The sequence below is a fragment of the Hakea prostrata genome, chromosome 3, assembly GCF_041222555.1.
Source record: "Hakea prostrata isolate BN-2017 chromosome 3, UWA_Hpros_2, whole genome shotgun sequence".
NCBI classification, from domain to species: Eukaryota; Viridiplantae; Streptophyta; class Magnoliopsida; order Proteales; family Proteaceae; genus Hakea; species Hakea prostrata.
This window is the reverse complement of record NC_142602.1, coordinates 33,196,373-33,214,714: the sequence shown is the minus strand read 5'-3', so window position 1 is coordinate 33,214,714 and position 18,342 is coordinate 33,196,373. Positions and strand designations below refer to the sequence as shown.

Below are 18,342 nucleotides of genomic sequence, written 5' to 3'. Positions count from 1 at the left end.
TGTCTAAAGCTCTTTGTAAGCACATTAGCTTGCCTATTGTTTGAGGTAACAAAGGTAATGTGAATCAATCCAGCCTCAATGTTCTCTTTAATAAAATGTTTGTCAATCTCAACATGCTTGGTGCCGTCATATTCTATTGAATTATAAGCTATGTTGATGACTTACTATCTAAGTACAAATGTATAGGAACCATCAAATTTGACCCAATCTTCTAAAGTAGCCCTCTCAACCATAGTATTTCACAAATGCCCTAAATTCAGCCTTGTCACTGGACCTTGCAACCACAATCTATTTTTTGTTCCTCCAAGTTACCAAGTTGCCTAGTACATACACAATACCTAGAGGTAGATCTCCTATCAATATCATCCGGACACCCCGCCTAGCGTACATCTATATATGTTTTAATCTTTAAGTGTCAATGAGCTAAAAATAAAGTTCCTTTTCCTAAAATGGCCTTCAATTACCTTAAGATACGATACACTGCGTCCAAGTGTGAGGAGTAGGGATCATGCATACATTGGCTAATAAGATTAACTGTAAATGTGATGTCTGGTCTAGTATGAGACAGGTATATCAACTTTCCCACAAACTTTTGATTCCTCATTTTGTCAGTCGGTTCTCCTTTTTTTGCCTTCAAGTGTATGCTAGGCTTAATAGGAGTTTCAACATGGTTATATTCTAACAACCTAGTTTCCTCAAGTAGATTTAGAGTATACTTCCTTTGAGAGAGATACACCACTAGTCAAATATGCTACCTCCAGTCATAGGACATATCTGAGCTTTCCTATATCTTTAATCTCAAATTAAGTTCCTAAAAAGGTTTTTAAAGCTTAAACTCCATCCTCGTTGCTACTTGTGGTCACAATATCATCTATATGTACTAGAAGTATAGTAGTGTGGAAACCATCTCTTTTAATGAACAAAGTGTGGTTTGCATTGCTCTGTTTGTAGCCACTAGAGATCATGGCCTTATGGAACCTTTCAAACCATGCTTTCAGAAATTGCTTTAGCCCATACAATACCCTCTTCAACTTGCATACTTTCCTATGAGTCTTAGCAGTGGAATACCTAAGTGACACATCCATGTACACCTCTTCTTGGAGTTTTCCATGTAGAAAAGCATATCTAACATCTAATTGTTGTAGGCTCCACCCCTTATTCCCTGCATACATGAAATAATGGCCCGAACTATGTTCATCTTGGCAACATGGGCAAATGTCTACTAGTAGTCAATCCCATTAGTTTGAGTAAAGCATTTAGCCACCAATTTTGCCTTGTATCTCTTAACAATCCCATCTGCCTTGTGCTTAATTATGAACACCCATTTGCACCCAACAATCTCTTTCTTGTAAGAAAAGCCACCAACTCCCATGTTTTGTTTTTCTCTAGAGCTTGCATTTCCTCATCCATTGCTTCCTTCTAGTTTGAGTGAGATAATGCTTCCTACCAAGTATTAGGAATAGAAATATAGGACAAAGAGGAAATAAAACTTTGAAACTCTGGGGATAGGGACTGATATGAAACATAATTTGAAACATGATGTTTTATCAAGTCAATGGTTGCTTTCTCAATGCAACTGGTAGAGACAAAGTAGGGTAAAAGAAGGGCTCATATAGGCTCACCTTCAAAGATAGGTTCATTTGGAGAAACTTGTACTTCAAGACTAGGAGCTAAAGCTTCCAATTGGCTCGACATAGAAGGGGTTCTCACTGCTTTCTTTGAGAAGTCTTCAAAGGTCTTTGCTTTCACTACACATCATCCACCAACTATTCTTGTTGGGTCTCTCCATCTTACTAAAGGAGTATTATCCATAGGAATCTCAGTTTAAATATCTAAGAAGGAATCAAGACCACAACCTCTTCACTAAGACTCTTCCCTGAAAGAGTTGTATGAGAAAAGAAAAGAAGTTGTTCTTAGAACACAACATCCATAGAGATAAAGAAACGACGAGAATCTAGTTGATAACACTTACTGTAGAAGGATAACCCAAGAAAATGTAACCCATAAGGATCCAACTTACCATGAACATAGTGGTTTCGAGCAAAAGCAAACACAGCCAAAAACCTTAGTGATTCTAAAAAGGTTGTTGTCCCCAAAAAAACCTCAAGGGAGTAGCACTAGTCTATAATTTGGGAAAGCATTTGGTTAATCAAATAAGATGCAGTGAGCAACGCCTCACCCCAAAATCTAGGAGGCACATGCATAGTAAACATTAAGGAATGTGCTACCTCAAGTAGATGTCTATTCTTGCATTGGCAACCCCATTTTGAGGTGGAGTGTCACGTAGTTGATATGATGTATAATGCTATGGTTAGCTAAATAAGAGGGGAATGCACTACCAAGTACTCAATCCCATTATCCATACGAAGGATTCTGATTGAACTGTAACCTAACCATGTTATGAAAATTTTGGAAACACAAAAAACATCACTCTTCTAGTGAAGTAAGCAAACCCACGTGGTCCTAGTGCAACAATCAATAAATGTGACAATGCACCAATGACCAAAAACATAGCCCAATAAGGACCCCATACATCAGAGTGAATAAGGAAAAATGAACAGTACTACGATGGTTTGAAATAAGTTAAATATGCCTAGTTTCTTTGGCTAAAATGCAGGCCTCACAATAAAAATTATTTAAATTACATCTTTTAACAAATCTAGAAATAACAAAGACAAAATAGGTAAAGGAATGTGGCCAAGACAACAATGACACTGCAATAAATTAAATAGTGTAGGAAAAGTGAAACTAGAGGTTGTAGAAAGAGTTGATGGAGACCCGTTTAACAAGTAGAGCTCCCCTTTTTGTCTACTACTTCCAATTGTGCGCCTCGTTTCCAAGTTCTAAAACACATATTGAGAATGGAAATTCATATCCCAAGTAAGGCTAATAATAGATAAAAAGTTAGCCAAAAAATTAGGAACATGCAACACAAAAGATAGAGTAAGAGAAGGTGAACAGATAATGGATCTCTTTCTAAAGATAGGGGAAAGAGACCCATCAACCGTTTGAACATCGTTAGCAAAAGGAACAAAGTAATAAATATTAAATAATTAAGATTAGCTAGTCATATGGTCTGTTGCGGAGAGTTAATTATCCAAAAGAGATAAGTTGAAATGACACTATGACAACTGAAAATACCATGGAAGACTGAGAATCAGTAGAGGGAACATTAGCAGAACCTACACTTGCATTGGAAGTCGAAGCTGAAGAAGACACATCAAGTCTAGACATCAACTGGTGAAGGTGTTGAAGTTCGTCTGAGGAAAGAGGTGATGCAGTACTTAGGATGTCAAAATTAGCTTGGTTTACAGAATGCTTGACTATTGCTAGTGCCTCTTTCATGAGAATTTTTTAGTTATCCATACAACTTCTAACACTTGTCCTTTGTATGACGCTCTTTTCCATAATTTTGGCACTTCACTAGAGGGCGAGAGTCAACTTATTGTTTTTTAAACTAACCACTGATGTAGACCTGTTATATGTTTGAGTGTGTACTATAGTTGTCCAATGATTGTCCTTTGTGGTAACCATCGCATAAGATTGCTCCCAGGAAGGAAAAGGTTCCTAGAAAAGAGTCTATGCTCAAATATGATCATACTCAATATTTAATCCTGCAAAAGAAAATCATATAATGTGAGCTTGTCTTCCCACTTCTGATAGGCAGCAACATCCGCAGCACGAGATGGAGTAAAATGGCCATATAAGTCAAGGGTCTAATAATAGCCTCGAAGAGTACTGTAATATTGAATCAAGGCAATCTCCTTCTGTTGTAATTGATTAATTTTCTGTCTGATCTCAAAGCATTGTGCATCATTCCTAACCTTGAAATAAGTCTCATTGGCAACCTTCCATTCAACATCTGGAAGGAGAAGGTATCTGCAATAGTTGGTTCAATGGAATTGAGGAGAAATCCCCCTAACCATGCATTTATTACTCTCCCACTTGTCTTGAGCAATATCAGGAGAAGAGCGTTTTGATAGAAGTTCCATGAAGATGGCCAGTCAGACCACGAGCACCCACCTTAAGGGAAACTGATTGAGACTAGCAAAGATAATTGGTCCCATCAAGTTTCACAAAAGTCATCTGGAAACTAGTCAAGCAATTAACCCAGACCTTATTCTATTGTTAAAAAAATGTGTTTGTATGTATGTAAGTTTTATTACTTTGAACTTAATTTTCAAACATTTTTCCTTTTATTTTGACATTTAGATTCCATTAACAAGCTCTAGCTCTACGTGGGTTGGAAATTTCCTCTCCATATAGATAGATGATCTGGACTTCTGACCTTTTACTTAAGAAGTATGATCTTTGCCAATGCCAACCCCTTAGAGTTAGACAAAATTTTTTTTTTCAAATAGAATATTAACAGCCCAAAGTCTATGTGAACATTGGGCTAGGCTTAACTTATTTTAATTGGGAAAATTATGCGCCGAGGTCCAAAGTGACCATCGGGTTGGGCTAGACTGTTATAAAATTGAAGACACTAGGGCCCAAAGTCTAAATGAACATTGAGAAAGGCTTGACTTATGTAAAATTGGGAAAGTTAGGGCCTAGAGTCTAAGTGAACATTGGGCCGGGCCCCGGTATAAAATTCGAGATGGTTAGGTCTAGAGAGAGAGAGAGAGAGTATTAAATAAATATTTTGAAAATAAAACTCTATCGATGTATAACATTTTTCTAAAAGTAATTTTTTAAATATTTCAAATAAAAGAAATTTTGCCATAGAGAGGATTAAATAAATATTTTAAAAATAAAAATCTATCGATATATAACATTTTTCTAAATGTATATATTTTTTTAAATACTATAAATAAAAGAAATGTTGCCAAGTGCATACTACTAGGATTGCGCCACCTAGAGTCCTTTAAATCCTAGCCGCATAAATAAACATGTGTAAATTATAATAATCTAAATGAAATAAACTGGCCTAAGTTCGATCCGAACCAAATAGTACCGACTTATCTTGAATCAAACAAATAATGAGATCAACCAAATCCAAGTAAAAACCATAAATCCCCAAATCCATTATCTTCCGCATTACAACTCGATGAACTCCTACTTCCTCCCCAGTCCCCACACAACTCTCAATGTATATTTCCATGAAAGCATCCTCCTACATTCACAAGGATTTGAAAGCAATAGCATTCTCAATGAATATTTCAATGAAAGCGTCCTTGTACAAAATTCCAAGCATTAGGGCTCGAAAAGAGAGAAGTGTAAATTGAATGAAACTCCAAGGTATCTATTATTTTCTTCAATTAATTTTTTAAGCAAAACCCACCAACTAAGTAGAAAGAGTAAAAGAGCGGTTGATTTTTAGTATTTACTGAACTCTTTCTTCTTCAATGTGGAATCTTTTATCTTTGTTTGCGATTTTGTATAGGTCTTGCCTGAGGCAGATGTAGTGAGTGAAAATGAGGAATTTTGCAGGGTTGTAGGTGGCGAAAGATGATTTCCTTTTTGTTTGATGGTCATGATCAAGAGGTCCAGATCCAAGCAAGGACTGTTGGAGCAGAAGCAACGGTACCTTCATTGTGGAAGCTCAGCAAGAGGACTTGTTGTGGAGTGTAGTTTGAGTCCAACAAGGTCGCCTTATACAAGAAGCGATAAGCATTTAGTCCTAGAAATTGCAGATGGTAGAGGTTCTTCTTCTTGAAAATAAAAGATGGCATAGGTGTGTAGTTGTATGTTAAGAATACTCGGGTTTGAGCATTTTTATGTAATTTGAAGATAGCAAAGTTCAAAGGAACTTTTTGTTAAAAGACTAACGAGCAACTTGCTATGTCTATTGGCCATGCAAACTTCAGCTTTCATTGCAGACCTCACCTTTTTGTTCAACAATCTCCCATAACCCTCTGTCAATGCTTTTAAGTCTCTCCCTCTTTGGGGTCTAGTCTCCCTGTGATTCTCCCTTCCCTCGTGTCCTTGCCTCCCTGGCTCCCTCCATTACCAATCATTTCTTTTTCCTCACTAACTCTTCCCCTTCACAGTAAGCCAACCTCTTTGCCATCCCTCATTTCCCCCAAAAAATCACGATCCCAAGAAATAGATGAAACGGGAGGATCCTTAATATCACATTTACCAGAAGAGGAATGGGTAATTGGATTAGCCATCGAAGGAACACAAAAGAGGTTTAGGTACTAGATTTTTTTTTAATAGGAAAAACGTGTTCACCACCAAACAAATCATAAAGGATGTTTTTAGGATAAGAAAAACTTTTACAAGGTCATGGAAGGGAGCGATGGTCCTAGGTAGAATCGCGAAGCATGGTGATCAACCTAGGACCAATCATAACAAGTGTTTTTTTTTTTTTTTTTTTGGGGGTGGGGAGGTAAGAGTTAGTGTTGTAGGTTAGAAACAAGGTGCGAGATTTTGCCAACATTTCCAGTGAGATAAGGTGCAAGGTCAGTAAAACTGTTGTTACACTAGATTCAAGAAAATCCATAAATCAAAACAAATAAGACGCGGGGAAAGTTAATTTAGATTTTAGACCCTCTAATTTAGTTCTCTAGGTCTTGTTCTTCACACACGCTCCTTCATTTTTATCTTTCTTATTGCAGAATTCCACACAGGCACAAAAAAATGCAATTGGTGACACTAAACTAATCTTACAGTAGGTCAAGTCAAGCTCTTGAAGTCTCTTATTCATGCCAGGGTGGTGGCCTAAGAGAGGAGCCGTCACAAGAAAACTTAAAGGATCAAGTGAGGTAGGGGTGAACTGAAATTAGGCTTGGAGGGTTGTTGCTTTTGCGATGAAGGATGTTGAGCAAATGCTTGAGGTGGCAATGAGCTGTGAACGATATGGATCCCGTCGTCAGTACACACAACAATGCCAAATCCTACCTACCATTGATGACCTTTAGCTTCTAAGAACTCTTTAAAGTAACAAATGGAAATTTCAGTAGTGCTTGAAGCTTAGACGAATCATTGCATAAAGAGAGAAAGGAAGGCAGTGGCTTACCATGAAAGAAATATGAGATTCCAAGATTCTAGCCACTGGATCTCAATTTCCGTGAAGTTTCAATGATTTTTGCTTGTATTTCGTTGAACCGATTTTTCGGCGATTTTTAGTAAATATCGTCCCCCTTTTCATTTCTCTACCCACTGAACTAGGTGAATTTTGCCAAGTTTTTGGCCGAAATTTGCCGAAACTTTCTACCATGATTAGAGGGAGGGTTTAGTAGGGGTGTCAACGCTGTGGTATGGGGTGGTTTCGGGCTGGGCCTAATGGTTTCGGACTGAAAAACACTTAGCCCAAACATGCCCATTAGCAAAATAACGGTTTCGGGTTGGTTTTGGTTTGGGCTAACTAACGGTTTGAGCTAACGGTTTAGATTTGGGTTGACTAATGGTGTATGGTGTGCAAGAAAAAGAACAATAATATATAATTGAGCATCCTACAACAAAAGCCAAAATTTTATGGAAAACAAAGTTGCTATTGGTCAATTTCCATTAAAAAAAATCCACCCATCCTATAGAAATTAAGAAACTATATATTTAAGTAGTAGAATGACTATTTGATCTTTAAATTCATGCTTAATTTTGTTAATTGTCTACACTAACTACCTAGTGGTAATATAATGATTCAAATACTATTTAATGTAAAATTACAAAACGGGTTGTAAAATAGGCTATAACGGGTTGCGGTTTGGTTCGGGCTATAACGAGCCGGTGTGGTTCAGTTTTAACGATTCGGGGTACAAATTGACACCCCTAGGGATTAGTGTCATAGGTTTAGAAGGGAAAAAATCGATGTCAATTGCTTCAGAAGGAAAAGACAGAGAGGCAATGGGAAGGAAGGAAGAACATGGTGGAAGTAGGTGTTGCTGTTAGGTGATGGTTTATGATGGAGGAAGAAGATGATAGTTGTAGGCGATAGAGAAAAAGAAAGAGGAAGGTGAGGAAAAGCTATCGCAAGTTTTATTTATTTTTTTGTCATCACGAACTCATTTTCCATTAAAAAAAAAGAAACAAAGACACTATTCTATGGGTGTTGAAAGTTGCAATTACAAGTTATTGCAATGGGTTATTGAGAGAAAAAAAGGATCACAAGCTCTTGCGATGGGTTCCGGAGAGAAACACGGTGGATGGATGAAAGGAACTCCTACGACATATACATCAGAGGTGGTGGTGGGTCTTATGGAGTTGCAGAGGGGGTTGACTAGGCTGTAGGTAGATGGCAAGGGGAGATAATAGAGTGATGAAATTTTTGACTTTGTTTGCTGGTGTCCTCTTCGATTTTCTTCCTCTATTTCTTTTCTTTTCTTTCCCCCCCCCCTTCTTATTCTTCTTCTTTTATGATTAGAACATGGCAGATGATGGTGATGTTTACTGATGGATTAGAGCTGGCCCTGATACCATATTGGAAGAATTGAAGAAATCCTGAGTTGTGTTTGAAGGACACAACATGAGCCTTATTTATAGTCATAATTTATTATATATTGAATAAATCAAATCTTACAAGTATGGGGATCTTATAAGAAAAAGAGATCCCAAAAACCATAGCAAATCTACCATAAATATAGAAAAATGAATCTAAAAAGCAAAGCTCCTAACACCTAGATCACTACTTGATTTTGTCTTATAATAAGCCCCTAATAGATGGCTGATCAAGAAGCCTAATTTTATCATGTACTCTTAAGTTTGCTTGCTATTCGGGGAAATGAAGCCATAAAAGGTTACCAACCCCAGAAGGACCCAGTCTACCCACAAGCTGGTGTTTCAATATCTTTCTTAGGAATAATCTAGTGAGTTATATGACTAGTGTAGGATTTCCAATCGCAAACCCTCCTTTTCTTTCTTGTGTAACTTTATATGCAAAATTTTGTGTTAATTCATAATTCATCAAGAAATATTGTATTGTTAAAGGATCTAGGTTTATATATTGCTAGTCAATAAGGTCTTAGCTATATATGTCAACAAGGCACCTTAGGAGAAGTTCCCTCTATTAGGACATGGTTGCAATAGTATTACCATTTATTATGTACTCAATAAAATGGAATACTTCTTTGGAATGTGCTAAAAAAAGAACCAACTTTACTAACCAATGAAGAATATCATGGCTTGGCATATATGCCTAAACTTGAATAGTGTTAGAATAAGGTATAATCCATCGAATCCTACCCTAAAACCTAAAATGGATACTTTGTCAAAGAATGAGTTCCCTTATTGTGGATTTGTTGTGGTTTGTTCAACAAAAATTCCAAAAGAAATTAACGTCAATTATTAAAACAGAACTTCAGAGCAACCTTGGTTGATCCTTGGAGAGAGTAGCTTATATAATAGTGGACAAGCTCGGGCCTCAAGGAGGTCTAAACTTTTATCCTTTTACTTATGGGGTGTTTGTGTTTGCCAAATGAGTCAAACCTTTTGTGTAAGCCTGTAAGATTATTTCAAATGATTGGATGAGGGCGCAACCAACTTTGAGTTTGAAGTTTGTCCCCTCATTCTCTTAACCAAGAGCCTCTCTATTTTTTTTTTTTGGTTATCAACCCCGGTTTCCAAGGCTTTGCTCTGACTAATCCGGTGTTCGACCCGGGTCGCACACCTGGCTGTGGTGGGTGAGTCTCCCAGCGGAGATTTTTTGCATCCACAAGGTTTCGATACCTGAACCTTGTTTAAGCGGACCAAGCTGCTTACCACTTGGACCAACTCCGTTGGTACTTGGACTTTTTTTTACTATGCTTTATTATTGAATCTAAATTTTTTTTTTAATCCAGCTTGGTTGGTATTTTTTTTGTGGATGAAATTTGTTTGGATTTTGATCTAGTTATTTACTCAATAGATCTAACTAGACGTGTGTTGCTTTGAAAATTTATTTGGAGCTTTTTACTTTTTTAATGGTTTCTATTATTTAATTATGTTTGCATTTTTAATTTATAAAACTCTTATTAATAACAACATAAGCCAAAAGCCTGAACACCTATGTTGACACACTATATATATATAAAATATCATGTATAACTTGAAATTTGACTAGATCTGAAACCATATTTATTTATTTATTTGTGATTATCATTAATTCAATTATAAAAATTAAAGGTAAAAAAAGTGCGAGAAAATATATAAGGATGGAGGCTCGAACCTAATTGACGACACACATGACTTCTATTGCTTGTAAATATCTATTTCATAGTTGAATGGCTTGTAGTAATCATCTTTCTCAATATCTAATTTAGTATTTTCTATCAAAAATTATTGACTCACAAAAAAATGAAAAAATAAAACAAAAAAATAATATAAAAAATATTTATTTTGCCGTAGAGCTCAAAAGGAAGAACGCCTAAGTGGAACAGAGCATTTTGCGTACGCTTTAATAAAATTTTCTTTCTTGGAGGCCTAGAAAAGCTTTTATGATTCCGTGCAAGCTTGATGGTTCCAAAGATGATACGTGGCAGCTTATCTACCTATCCGACTAGGCCAAAATATACCATTTTCACGATGCTTTCAATAGGTAGAATAGGGGTAATTCTGTAATTTTACGTATTCAATGGAAAGTGAGAAAGTCCTACTTTGTCCAACACAAAGACGAAGAACCCAATGGCCAAAAGACTATAACAGACCATTTTCTCCATTTCCGAGCGACAAATAAGAAGCCCTAAAGATCGTAAACTTCTGTTTTCGATTAGATTTCACAAATCAGATTCTACCGCAAAATTGAACGATAACTAGATCTCAATTGGTGTTCTTCCAACAGGTAATCTAGTGGTATTCTGATCTTCTTATCATTGGATGGAAGAATTTTCTTCCTTTGAGATTCTGATCGTCAAATATATTCTATTAGGTTTCTTCTGTGTTTCATTTGCTGTTTTGAAGATGTGCTTGTCCTGGCCTAGTGATTTCATTTTTTTTAGTTAATGGCTTATTTGTGTTACTGTTTTTCCATTTTATCGTATTTTTCATTTTTTTTTTGTTGCTTGTTGTAATCTGTTGTTTTGCAAATTTTGCTGTTTTCACATTGTTTATGTAGAACTGTAAATAGCTTATTGGATTAGGTTTTGGATGGATATTTGTGCCGCTCTTCGTGCAATACGGAGACGGGGTGGGTGTTTGCAGAAAATGAAGTTCAGGAGATTTTCTGGAGCTTTTTTGTTTGTAGAGAGTTTTTTGTTTTTAAGTTGCCTAGACACTTCCTTGCGTTGTGTATGGATCCGTATTGGTCTGATTCTTTCTTTTAGCTATAATCAATTTTGCCAGATAACAATAGATGGTCATTCATGATGCTGTTGCTACTGTCTCTCCTTTTGTATTTTATCTTATTTTTCTTTAATTGGGGGGAGGGGTGGGGATGAAGGGTGTTGCTTTGTGGCAAAATGTTTACATGGTGGCAAACCTTGACCTTTAATTTTGAGCATCTGAAACTCTAATATTTGGCTTCTGTTCACCTATTAAATTGATTTTATATTTTGCAATGCTTTTTTCACCTGCAGGTTTGGTGCTGTTACCCATCGTCCTGTTGACTAGTACTCCTGTTGTGGTCGAGATTGCTGAGGACCAGCTTCCTTTGCCTTCCCATCGAGTTATCATTTCTTTTTTGAGTGTTTCTTGTAACATGGAACAATGTCAATATACTATACAATAATTTTGTAAATAATGTAAAGCTCCCCGATTTCAACATCATTGGCAATGTTTGAATGAACTAACATTTTTTGCTCTGGATTATACTCTCTTTTCCTCTTTTCCCTTCTCTTGCCTATTTGATTTGGTTAACTATGTAACCACATTTCGTCGGAAATTGTAGATGTGTATCCGATAACGTGGAAAGGAGAAACAAATCACTTCTTTTGTGGTGGATTCCTGATCACCTGAATTTTGGAAAACCTCTGTTTGTCGTCAATGGAGGGCTTAGCGCAACTAGAAGCATTGTGTGAAAGACTTTACAATTCCCAAGATTCGGCTGAGCGAGCTCATGCAGAGAGCACTCTGAAATGCTTTTCTGTGAACACTGATTACATTTCACAATGTCAATATATTCTGGACAATGCTTTGACTCCATACGCGTTGATGTTGGCTAGTTCGAGTTTGTTGAAGCAAGTAACGGAGCAGAGCCTCTCTTTGCAGCTCCGTCTGGATATCCGTAATATTCTTGTTCTGTCATATATGGATAAATAGATAGATATATAGATACATAAGTAAACATTTTTGTAATAACCAATATTTTTATTACATGTACATTTGTTAATTCAGTATAGAATGAGCTATGATTGCATTCTGTGGTGTATTTATATCCTCTAATGGATATTTTAATATTTCCCACAGTAAAAAGAGGTATTGTTTTATGCATGACTTCTCAACCTTGTGATTCTTTGGTTTCCTGTTGCATTTCAGCATTTTTGTTATCATGAGCTCCTGCTTTGGTGATAAGTGTGAATTTAAAATTTGTTAATCATGCACATGTCGTTGGACCCTTTAAATTTGCATCCATGATAGCATTCTAGCATTATTTTTTGTTTGCTGTTGATTTCTTTTGCATTTCTGAATTGATGTATCTGCACTTTGTCTGAAGGAAACTACCTTCTAAGCTATCTGGCCACCAGAGGACCTGACATGCAGCCTTTTGTAACTGCCTCCCTTATACAACTGTTTTGTCGAGTCACAAAGTTTGGATGGTTTGATGATGACAGATTCAAGGATGTGGTAAAAGAGTCGATGAACTTTTTGAGCCAGGTGACTTGTTGTTTATACATTAGCTACTCACTGTGATGCTTTTAATGATCTTTTTTCAGCAGTTACTCAAGCTTTGTATGATTTCTGGATTGGCTATTTCTGTTCCTCATTTGAGTTTAAATGATTCTGTAGTTCCCTGATCATGACAGCTTTGTGTGGAAGTATAATTTTTCACTGTATCCCATGTATCCGACCACCCCCATGGAAAATTGGTTGCTTTCAAGGATTATGTTTTACCTGTTGTTTTGATGCTTAGGTTGCTTCTGTATTATTGATAGGTTAAATGGATGAATAAGTTTTTATTGTTGCTTTACATACTTTACATACTTTACATTAACTGGTAGCACCTGTGTTTTCGTTACGTATGGTTATCTATCATGGACTTTTTAGGAGGTTAAAATAAGTCTCTGTTATTCATTTTTTTTAACTTCCTATTTGCACTGGTAGCATATATGTGTGTCTCACGAACCATGCTAAGTGTAGATTTTGGTGAGCTGGACTGCCTATGTCAAATTTTGTGTGTCTAGTCATCCATATTTCTGTCATGAAGTAGAGTCGTCCTTTATACTTGTTATTTTCTATACAGCTGTAACATTAGATTTTGCAACTGCATTCTGAAGTTTCATTTAGTGAATTTAATTTTAATGAAACACTAAAATCAAGGATAACTTAGCCCCAAATAGGCCACAAAATAAAAAATTAGAAATAAGGAAAGATTTAGTAACATGAGTTCTGAAACAAGCCAGCCAGATTATTGGCTCCATACTTGGGATCAAATGTAGGTCTTGTGGAGGCAAGACTATGATGCAGGTCAGAAGACAATTTTGATGTCTTGAACTTCGGTAACAGAGGTGGACTGATATTAGAAAGTTTGTCTGTGATGAAGGAACAAGGTGATGGATGGTTGGATTGGTGGATGGAATGAGAGGTCTAGCAGCAACTGAAACACAGCTCTTTGGGTAGAAAATATGCTCAGATGATGGTACCAACAGCAGCAGCACTTCAAGAGCAGTAATAGCGGATTTAGAATAGGAGGGAAAGGGGATAGGTGGATTTAGCTCTCGACAGCAGGGCTTCTGCAGCACTAGATGTTTAGCTGTTACGGCAGGCCCTAGCGCTTTGTATTACTCATGTTGGACAAGAGGATATTCATGCTCAAGGGCAAAAGATTGGAATCTAACAGCCAATTATATGTATATAAACTCTTGACAAAAATTAGAAACTACCAGTTTAGAAAATAGAGAATGCCGAGTTATTTACCTATAATTCTCAGCAGCAATAATAATAGAAACTTCCTAATCCTGAAATTAGAATATAAGAGGAATGGCATATTTTGAACTTCTAAAATGATATTTAGTCTTCATAAAGATATTCTAGTGATCTTGCCTTGGGCCCTACAAAATCTCCTTACAATATTCTCATCAAGGCCCAAGAGGGGGCTGTGCCACTGTAAACAACTGATCCCGTTCTGTTCGTGTGAACAGTGCTGTAGCCCTTCCAGAAGACAGGCTGGGCTGATTTGACCTGGTCCAGTTGGTCCATCTGAGCCTGGTATTGTTCTGCCCCCAGTTTCTACATCATGCTTAGCCTGAAAATTATCGTTAGTGGGGTTGAGTTGCCTATGGTATCCTCAAATATCTGTAACACTGACAGAACTGCTGAATGATAATTTCACATAGAGAACCTACTGTAGTAACCTGTCTGGAAATAGAGTCCTTTCTGTATGAGCATATGAACATTCACGTGTATCGTAGCACATGCATATGTGGGGTCTATAAGTGTGGATGCACAATACAAAGGCTGGGTGGAAGGTCCTTATCCTTCATTGGGTCTCCTAGTCGTCAGTAAGTCTTAATATCATGCGTCTGGGTTTTGATAATAGGATAGCAACGCTAGGAAGAGGAAACTTTGGCTTTGGGTTGTTAGGATTTTGAAGAAAACTTCAAGGGTTTTATGTATGTTTCCAAGTTAAGTTGAGGAAGCAAGTCTGGTTGGCAGATGGAATGGGTAGACAACAAGTTCTTAATGGTAATAGTGGAACAGAGATAAAGTAGAACGATCTGAGCCTGGTGTTGTTCTGCCCCTAGGTTCTACATCATATTAGCCTGAAAATTATTGGTTGAGTTGCCTACCGTATTGTCAAATATCTGTAACACTTACAGAACTGCTGAATGATAATTTCATGTAGAGATCCTACTTTAGTAACCTGTCTGGAAATTGAGTCCTTTCTGTATGAGCATATGAACATCCACTCGTATCGTGGCACGTGCATATGTGGGGTCTGTAAGTGTGGATGCACAATTCAAAGGCTGAGTGGAAGGTCCTCGTCATTCATTGGGTCTCCTAGTTGTCATTTTGTCTTAATTTCGTCATTCATTGGCTTTGAGGTTGTTAGGAATTAGGATTTTGAAGAGAACTTCAAGGGTTTTATGGATGTTTCCAAGTTAAGTTGAGGAAGCAAGTCTGTTTGGCTGATGGAATAGGTGTGTTTGTAGGACAGCAAGTTGTTTATAGTAATAGCAGAAAAGAAATGAAGCAGAAGGATCTTGATCTTTCACTTGGGCTTCTATGCTATAAGAACTAGCATTCTGGGTATAACACCTGGAATTTATGAATGTTAGGCTTGAGCGGAATTCTCAAGCAGCAGCTAGGATCAAATGAAGGGAATGAAGTGGGAGGCTTATGGTTAATTTCGGAAAATTCCAATTGGGAAGTGGCCGGGGGGTGGATTTGATGTAACCATGGAGGACCCTGCCCTTATTTGCTGCAGGCCTCCTGGAAGGTGGAATCTGACCTGGGGCAAAATTATGGCAAAATGGTCATTTTGCCCTCTCTTATGATGTCGGTCTTATTGGATGCAAAGTACTGTTAGGAGTGCATATCTACTTTTATTTTTGAATTTGAGTTAGTCTTTGACTAGTTGTGTAAGAGTCCTAGTCAGGTTAGGTGTCCCAGTTTGAGAAGGATCTCCTTAGTTGCACTCCGATTTCTACAAGGAGTCTAGGTCTACTTTTTATTTTGAGTTTAGCAAGTTATGACACAGTCCTTGACCCATTCGGAGTCCTAGTTGGAATCCTATTTTCAATTGGGATTCTTTCTTAAAGTGGTAACTTTTAATTTTTGCCAGACTCATTGTGCCTAGGGGTTCTAATTAGAATTCCTCTTCCATGTGAGGAGAGTCATAGTGTGAGAAGGAATTCCACTTCAACTTGAATTCCTTGTTGACTCCTAAGTAGTCTTCTATTTTGTGGAGTCCTGTTTTAAATTTCCTTCTTGTAAGAAGCTGTGGATATAGCCCCACTCAATTTTAACAGATTTGACTTTATGATTAATAAAATTTGAAGATTTGAAGGTGACTTGAGAGAAGTCGTGGGTTTCTCAAGGTTGGAGGCCTGCGGCTGTGTTGTGCTCTTGTTTTCCGGCAAAATTCTGCAATTGTGTTATTGATTGATCTTCTACATTAATTACAACCCCAACGCCAACCCTACCCTCTTCCCCCTTCCTCTTCTTTGCGCACCCCTCCTAACCCTAGGAAGACTGAAACCCCTCTTTTTCCGCTAATCCTTAGTCCCATACCCTTTTTTTTTAAATTTTCTGGAACTTTCAGAATTTTTCTAAGTCCAAAATTTCATGGTCAGATCTACAGCAATCTACCCGTTATATCCGTGCCAAACTTTAGGAGGCTCATCCTACCAACCCCAATGACCTTTGGTCTCAATTTCAGCCAAATTGGACCAACCAAACCCTAGTTTAAACTCTAATCTTTGCTGCCCTGAATTCCCAGTAAGCCTAGGAACCTCAAACTTTCATTGTTCTTAAGTCTCAACCATCCATCCAAACCCTAATTCCTTTAGGTCCATCATGCCCTATCCCTCCTCTACACTTGACCTTAACCGTAATCCTAATTCTACCCTAGAAACCCTAGAAGTTATAAAATCCTAAATTCTCATGCTCTAGCTTTAAGAATTAAATCTGAAATTCAAAATTTCGTAAAACCAGATTTAATTCCCACTTGTTCCAGCTTGGCCGATCCTAATTCCTCTCCCCCATATTCCAAATCAACCCTAGAACACCCAACCTTAGCGGCAGGGTTTGGAAGGTGTCACCCTTTAGTCGCAGGGTATATTTAAGCATAATCAGCTGCTGTTCGTTAGGAAATTGCCTGAGTTTTGCCCTAATCTGCTGCTGGTTCTCTAAAAGAGGATCCTGAAGACGGTCCCTGACTTGGGGTTACATCAGGATGCAGAGGCAGGAGGATTTCGTAAACTGAAAGGAGGAAATAAGTGGATGGGGATGATCAGATCTCCTTAGCAAGTCCAGACTTCCCAAGGTAGCAGCTTGTGGTGCAGACCTTCTTTGAATACTGTTCCTCTGTCAAAATCAGGAATTAGTATCCCAAACACCTGGCAGCAGCACTACTTCTGGACTTTGAACCACCAGATAATCACTACTTCGATGTCAACAACCATGTGCACACACTCTCTGAACTGTTTATTTATCCCAATCAATGGGTTATCTATGACGCGGACATGAACCACAGTAGGGCTCTTTGACATTGAAGTAGTTATTTATTTAGCACCTAGAGGCTACTTCTCAGTAATATTTTAGTTGTGTCCCCCCCCCCCCCCCCCCCAAAAAAAAAAAAAAAAAAAAAAGGTTAGGCCTGGTCCAGCCTTTGTGTAGTAGGTTCAGTGGTTCTTTGAATGTAATTCCAACTTTCCAAGCAATTTAAGTAGTAAGGGCAGAAGGGCATATATATCCTATTTGTTTTGGTGTTATTTAGAGTCTTTTGGGTGGCCATGATTTGGGAAACCTAGTTAAGTGTCCAAGTTGTGTTCCTGCTATGAATCCCAAGTCTATTATGTTTTCAAGTTCTTTAGGATTTATCTGTAATTTATTTCATGTGTTGTAAGGCTGATTAGCCATCTAATTATATCCCTCTGAGGGAGGAATAAAGGACCAGTTTTTATGCGATTTCATCTTCGGCTCTTGGGTTTGCCACTTTGAAGAATTTGGCTTTGTCGTTTAAAATCTGGATCTGTGGGTCATTTGTGTTTAGAGCCCAAGCCTAGTGGGATCCTAGGTGGTGCAACAATTCTTGCTGTTCCGTGTCCAAGATCATGAGTTTCCTTTGAAGCTTTATCAGTTCCAAAAGTTTACTTCTTACATCATCTTATCATTCCACCTCACTTTGTCCCCCAATTTTTTTTTTGTTTTATTGATTCCAGGAACTTCTCTGTTTGATAACCAACATGCAGACCCGTTATCTCATCATACCAGCCTCTGTTCACCTTAGGATTAAGCTGGCAGATCCCTCTCTCTGTCTCCTACATTCCCTCATTGCAGACCTTCCTCCATCTTAATAGAATGGGATTCTTGTAGTTTTGGATTTCCTAGAAACCTAAAAATAAGAACCTAGATCTAGCTTGACATACCCATCAGATCCTAAAAAAAATTTAGGGATCATCTCTATACATTATTCCAAAGTTTTCCTCCACTTTTCACACCTTCTAACACCTTGAAACCTTGATTCTCCATCTCAAGAATATCTCTTATTTCAAGAACACCACTTGTATAAATTTTTTCCCTAATAGCTCGGCGTGGCTTCAAAAGCAATTACACATTACATTAACTCCCATACAACCCTACCATTGGATTTCCCTAGCGAATGGA

General features: G+C 37.6%; 1 protein-coding gene across 7 annotated transcripts in view; it reads left to right on the top strand.

Moving 5' to 3' along the window:
* Positions 1-10,531: 10,531 nt before the first annotated feature.
* LOC149022131 (ARM repeat superfamily protein) overlaps positions 10,532-18,342 on the top strand; it is a 61,594-nt gene continuing 53,783 nt past the window's right edge. For 4 of the 7 annotated variants that reach the window (XM_089150304.1, XM_089150303.1, XM_089150302.1 and 1 more), the window contains exons 1-3: positions 10,532-10,699; positions 11,433-12,079; positions 12,509-12,669. In XM_089150304.1, coding sequence (XP_089006430.1) covers positions 11,839-12,079; positions 12,509-12,669 — 402 coding nt within the window. In that variant the 5' untranslated portion in view covers positions 10,532-10,699; positions 11,433-11,838. The other 3 variants (XM_089150301.1, XM_089150300.1, XM_089150305.1) reach the window with 3 other exon arrangements.